The following is a 6,000-nucleotide window of genomic DNA, read 5'->3' as shown; positions in this document are numbered from 1 at the left end:
AAAGTCCGTTCTAGTTCCAAGAGAGTGTTAAGACTAAAGAGGGGCTGGAAGAGAGGAGACCTTCTCCAGGAGATGTAGGCTCAGCTCTTTACAAGAAAGCTCTCCTGACCCCCACAGCCATCCTTGATGAAAGAGATGGTCATTGTTTGCCCAATGTGTTTTATTTGATGGCAAATGTGAATGCATACACAGGGTGAACCAGGGATTAAATACCTGGGCTGAACACTTGGGGACTATCTAGATACCTCCTTAGCATACCTCATTAGCATGGAGAACTCCAGGTTTTTATTGCTATATGACCGACTGTCATGATCCTCCTCAGTGTGGTGTTGTGGTTAGGTATTCCAGATCAGGTAGTTTGGCAGGGAGCTGGCCCCATACCTACCCTTCTCAATTCTGTGATTCCCTGGGGTCTAAGCCTGCATAACCTTATCAGTTCTTCTGTCTGGTGGCATAGTGCACTTGCCCCATACTCTTCTACCAGTGTTGTTTCTGAAGTAGCCACAGTTCTTAGCTACAAAGGAAAAGTCTGAAACATTCTCGTTGTTATTAATTTAATCCTATCTTGAACATTGTGGGGTAGGAGTACTTAAGTTCACAGATGAAGACTTTGAAGCAAGTTATTTGCCCAAGGTCATATAGGCTAGAACCTTGGCAGGTTGGCTGCAGCAGGTATCCCTACCCCTGCATGGGCCTAGGGACTGTCATCAAATCTCTATCTGGGAACTGAATCTGGGTCCTTTGCAAGAGCAAGAAGTTCTCTTACCCACAGAGCCATCTCTCCAGCTCTGCTTGGCATAATTTTAAACATTGTGGGGTTGGCTCTTCATTAGTGATTCGTAAATGGATATAGAAAAGCATAAGCAAGTTGGGAACGGGAAGGATGTATTCAGACACATATCATCCTGAGGGGTTCTTTTCTGAGTGGAGCTGGTGTTGTTGACATTACCATAGAAAAGAATTTCAGTATGACTAGGTGTGAGAAGCAGACTTTGAGTTCATTACAAGAGATTAAAACATTAAAGAAATTGTGTTATTTATGTGTGTTGTCTGTGTTGTGTGTGTGTGTATGCATGCACATATGTACTGTAGTTGTATAAGGCTGTCCAGGTGCATGTGGAGGTCAGAGGAGGACATTGTCAGGTATTGTCCTCCATCAATCTCCACTTTACTCCTGGGAGACAGCATCTTTTACTGAAATCGAAAGTGACCATATTTGGCAGATTAGCTGGTCAGAGGGAGCTCATGGGACCTCTCTCTCTCCATCTTCTGCCCAGTGTTCATGGAAGGCACTCATGGCCAGATCAAGCTTTCCTTATTTGGTCTTGAGAAGCCAGATCCTCATGCTTTTATCCTTTGAGCTATCTCTGTAGCCCCTAAGAAGATATTTTATCATAAATATTAACATGGGTTACTAGCAAAAGAGGCTCATGGGAAAGAAAGGAAGGTCAGTACACATCCAAATGTGGGCATGGCCTTCTCAAGAAAGATTCTTGCCTGTGTGTCTAATAATATTTGTATAGTGACTTGGGTAGCTTCTGAAGTTCTGCCTGGAAGGGTTGCCAAGGGACTATTTCTTTCTCTTTCTTTTCCTCCAGTAAAAGATATCATGAGGTCACAGGGAGCAAGGAGAAGGACAACAGTGGATAGAGTGAAAGCACAGGTCACAAAGGTTGTTTAAGGAAGCAAAATGTGGTTTCACTTAAACACACACACACACACACACACACACACACACACACACACACACGTATGGTATGTGTGTATCCTATGGTGGGCTTGCTCCCAAGACATTTATAGCTTTCTTAGTGACATTCTTTGAAATAAGCAGTTTACAACTGGGATAGGAGAAAGGCCTTAAGAGTGACTTACTATTTAACAGTCTAAATGAGATAGGAGTAAGGCTGTATGCGGTTAGACTTGGAGTGTGTTTTCCTATTTCTTTAACATTCTTATTTGAGACATCTCTATATAAAAGGAACTTGGATGCTATGTAGTCAAGATTCACAACATATTCTGCTAATTGTGCTGCAGTACTCTGTTCTTAGCCAGGGAAAGACTTTACAACCAGACTCTGGAGTGGCCGGCACCCCTCCCCATAATACATGTTCCACATTCCCCGTCTTTCTGTCCTACCTGAAAACATTTTTATGTTTTTTACATTCCTATTGCCAAAGTGTTTCCTTCTGCTTGCCCTCCCTTCCCCTTTTCTTGTGCTGAGGATTGGACTGAACCTCATGCATTCTAGTCAAGTGTTCGTTCACTGAGCTTTATCTCCAGACTGTCAGGTCCAAAAGGAATTCCGGATAAGCGTCTAACTGAGGTGCCTGCTGTCATTAACAGAGTTTTCAGGCCTCTAGGGACACTCAGTACCCTTGCCTCCTCTTAGCTCTTCTCACGCAGCTCCCACTGTCAACTTCTGCAGCTCATGGGCTTCTCTTACCTCCGCTTTTGATTCTTATATAACCCTGCTATTTTGGCCGTGTGCTCTCTTGGCCTCCTCTCTTTTGGTCTACTTAGGCTGAACTCTCTTCTCTTCCTCTCTCCTCCCATGAACTGTTCAGTCTGTGGTTCATGTTTAGTCCACCACTCTCTCTCCCTGCTGTGGACTCTTCCAGATGCCTCTGGCTAGACTCTCCCTCATACCTACAATAAAAATGTTCTGCTCAACCATACCGTGGATTGATCATATCCCCACTTTATACACAGATCATGCTATGTTATCTCCCAAAAGAATTTTTATTATAAAGCAGGTGATAGAAAAGCATCAATACATGCAGTATTAAATATGGGATGTATTTTGAGACTTGTTCACTGAGGGTGCTGTGATACTATGATCCTTTTCATTGTGTTTATATTTTGCAGCCGATGACATCTTAATAATAAATATATCTGTCAATTTCTCATTTTGTAGGGAAAGAGGAGCAAAAATTGTCTCCAAAAGAGTTGATGACTTCGAAGAAAAATTTCAACACAAACTTGGAAGAGTTTTAGACCCGTAAGTTTGAGCTTAAGGCCTTGCCAGCTCTCTTGCTTTCATCGGGGTCATCTGGGTAGGCTTAGTGGCAGAAACCTGTGGCCTTAGTCCTGGGAAGCAGAAGCAGGAGGGTCAGGAGTGCAAGGTCATACTCTTAGCTATATTATTAAATTGGAGGCCAATCTGTGCTACACTGAAAAACCAAATGTTGATTTATGTCTTACCAAATTGTTTTTATCCAATAAGAAAATAATCCTCTATAGTTCATCAATGGAGCACTGCAGTGCCTACAGCATTTGGGCTTCCAGGGGACTGGTGTACCTGCATGCATCTGGAGAAGGGGTGGGGTGGGAAGAATTCTGTATAAAGCTTTGCTGTGGGATATCAGAAAAAAATATTTTGCTTTGAGTTCTCCCCCCACCCCCTCTCTCTGGCGTGGTCTCCAAGGAAACCTTCAGCCACTGTTTAATGCAAATGGACACCATACTCTTGTGATGTCTTACCTTTGAGTTTTCCCAGTGTGTCTATAGGAGAGTCTGTGGGTTGCTAAGGACTAAGGCAAACAACTTTTCAGCTTTGGCTGGTAAGGACTTCTAACTAGAGTTTGTTTTCTCCTATAGCATTGCTGAAACTATGAATGTTCCCCCAGGGCACACATTTGGAGCTTGCCTCCAGCCTGAGGAATATGGTAAATATGTGAATTTTCTTCTTCACAAATAAACACATCCCCATTAAAGGAGTGACTTTTTTTAGCCAAGCCCCATACTCAGGCTCTAGGTGTGACTTTCTTTCTGAGAGTCTCTTTTTCTCTTAAACCACATGCTTTAGCCTGTATTGGAATATATGAATTAACCCTATTCCTAAAATCCACCTGGATAGCTGCAGGTGCTGGGCTCTTCTTACTGCTCAACTTGCTGCCCCTGGAACCATACTCTTATTTCTGTTGAAAAACATCTCCAGAAGGTTATGCTGTACATTCATATGGATATAGATACATTGTGCACACACCTATATATGCATCTTTTCTGTAGTGCTGGGGATTGAACCTTGGGTGTTGTGTATTCTATGCACAATGTGAGCAAATATCTACCATTAAACTACATTCCTAGCCAAGAGAGATCTGTTTCAAAAAATGAGATCCCCCCCACAGACACACACACACACACACACACACACACACACACACACACACACACAGATCGATTGAGATCATAAGCACTCTGTTGTACAACCACATAATTAAGAGCCACTCTCATCAGCCAGCCAGCAACTCATCAAGCAATCCATAGGTAGCTATGCTATAATAAATTGCTATGGTAAAAGACTGTTGTGGAAAGCTCAACTGCTGAGGAAAGCCAGGTCAGGAACTCATGTCAAGAACCTGGAGTCAAACTGAAGCAGAGCCCACAGAGGAAAACTTCTTACTGCCTCACTTCCCAAGGCTTGCTCAGCCTGCTTTCTTATAGACAAGACCTTCCCACATCAATCGTCAATCAAAAAATGTCCCACAGACTTGCCTTCAGGTCAGGCTAATGGAGACATGTTCTCAGGATCTTTCCTTCTTTCAGATAACTCTAGCTTGTGTCAAAGTTCACAAAACATTACCCAGGACAAGGTAGGTGTGGGCTCCACACTTGGCTGAGGCAGTCGTTGTTTTATAAAGTATAAAGAACAGAAAGGGCTGAAGCAGAGCTTGGTGGTAGGGCACTTGCTTAGCATACGTGTGGCTAGGTGGAACCATTAACACTGTAAACATAAAATAAGTGACATACTTCAAAAGGGAACAGATCTACTAATTAGTATATTAGATTGCATTGGTGTTGAGGCCTGGGCTGCCCCATTTTGGGCGGCCTAAAATGTTGAAGCCTAAGCTGGAGCCTCACTTTGGGTGGCCAAAAATGTTGCGGCCCTCTCCACTCCACTCTTGGCGGCCACTGTTTCCCGGCCCAAGCTGCCGCTCTGGTCTGCGGGTCAGGATTCAGCAAGAGAGAGAGAGAGAGAGTGAGGACGGACTTGAAGAATGGAGACCAGACAGAGTGTGATTTAATCCCGTTTATTCTTCAGTCTCTCTTCCTAGTCCAAGTCCCAAGTCTTGAGTTCCTAGTTCCTAGTTGTACTCCCCCTAGTTTCTAGTTGTACTCCTGTTGTTCTCTTCCGAGTGTCTAATGTCTACTCCTACTCCTAGTGTCTGAATCTCTGTTACTCCAAATTGTTCTCCAAATTGTTCTCTCTAAAGTGTCTGATTCTCTGATGTCTTCTGTCTGCCTTTCGCCTTTATATGTCTCACTTCTAAGCCATGCCTCTTGGTCACACCTTTAATCATGCCCTTAGGTCTTGTCTCTAAATCTGATCTCTAAGTCACACTCTTAAATCACACACCTTTAATCTCACGCGCCTTTAATCTCACACACCCAAGGAAAGTCCTGGGTATCTAAAGCAAGATGTTATCAGAGTGTGCTCAGCTGTTGTAGGCTATTGTAATCAAGTCTCATGTCAGGGTATATGGCTCAAGATGGCTGCAAAGCTGATAGCCGCTTTCTGCTAAAAGTCGGCCCCCCAACACATTGGACTCATTTTCTTTCTTTTCTTTTCTCTCTTTTTCTTTTCTCTCTTTTTTTTTTTCTTTTAGAAAGGGTCTCATAGAACCCACGCTAGCTTAAAGCACTATACATAGCCTGTGTTGGCCTTGAACTAATGATCTTCCTCACTCAGCCTTGTAAGTCCTGGGATTACAGGCGCGATCCGCAGTGCCTAGTAGATTTTTCATGAGCAGAGCCATGGGGGTGGGTACTGTCGTAAGAATACGTGCTGTACAAGCTTGAGGATCTGATTTTGAATCCCTCACACCCTGTACAGCCAGTACATGTTTGTAACTCCAGCATTAGGGGTCAGAGATTGGTAGGTCCTAGGAGCTTACTGACAGCTGTGTTGATAATGTGAGCTGCCTGCCCCCTGAGAGACCTTGACTCAAGGCAAGAGGTGGGAAATGATAGAGGAAGACACCTGAAGTTCCCCAGCCTCTT

At 43.6% G+C, this 6,000-nt stretch overlaps 1 protein-coding gene across 1 annotated transcript in view; it reads left to right on the top strand.

Annotated features, from left to right (window-relative positions):
* Efhb (EF-hand domain family member B) overlaps positions 1-6,000 on the top strand; it is a 45,370-nt gene that overhangs the window by 19,287 nt on the left and 20,083 nt on the right. Inside the window, 2 exon segments of the mRNA XM_076914650.1 lie at positions 2,841-2,998; positions 3,598-3,665. Coding sequence (XP_076770765.1) covers positions 2,841-2,998; positions 3,598-3,665 — 226 coding nt within the window.

The sequence above is a fragment of the Arvicanthis niloticus genome, chromosome 17 (assembly GCF_011762505.2).
Source record: "Arvicanthis niloticus isolate mArvNil1 chromosome 17, mArvNil1.pat.X, whole genome shotgun sequence".
NCBI lineage: Eukaryota > Metazoa > Chordata > Mammalia > Rodentia > Muridae > Arvicanthis > Arvicanthis niloticus.
This window is presented reverse-complemented; position numbering and strand designations above follow the sequence as displayed.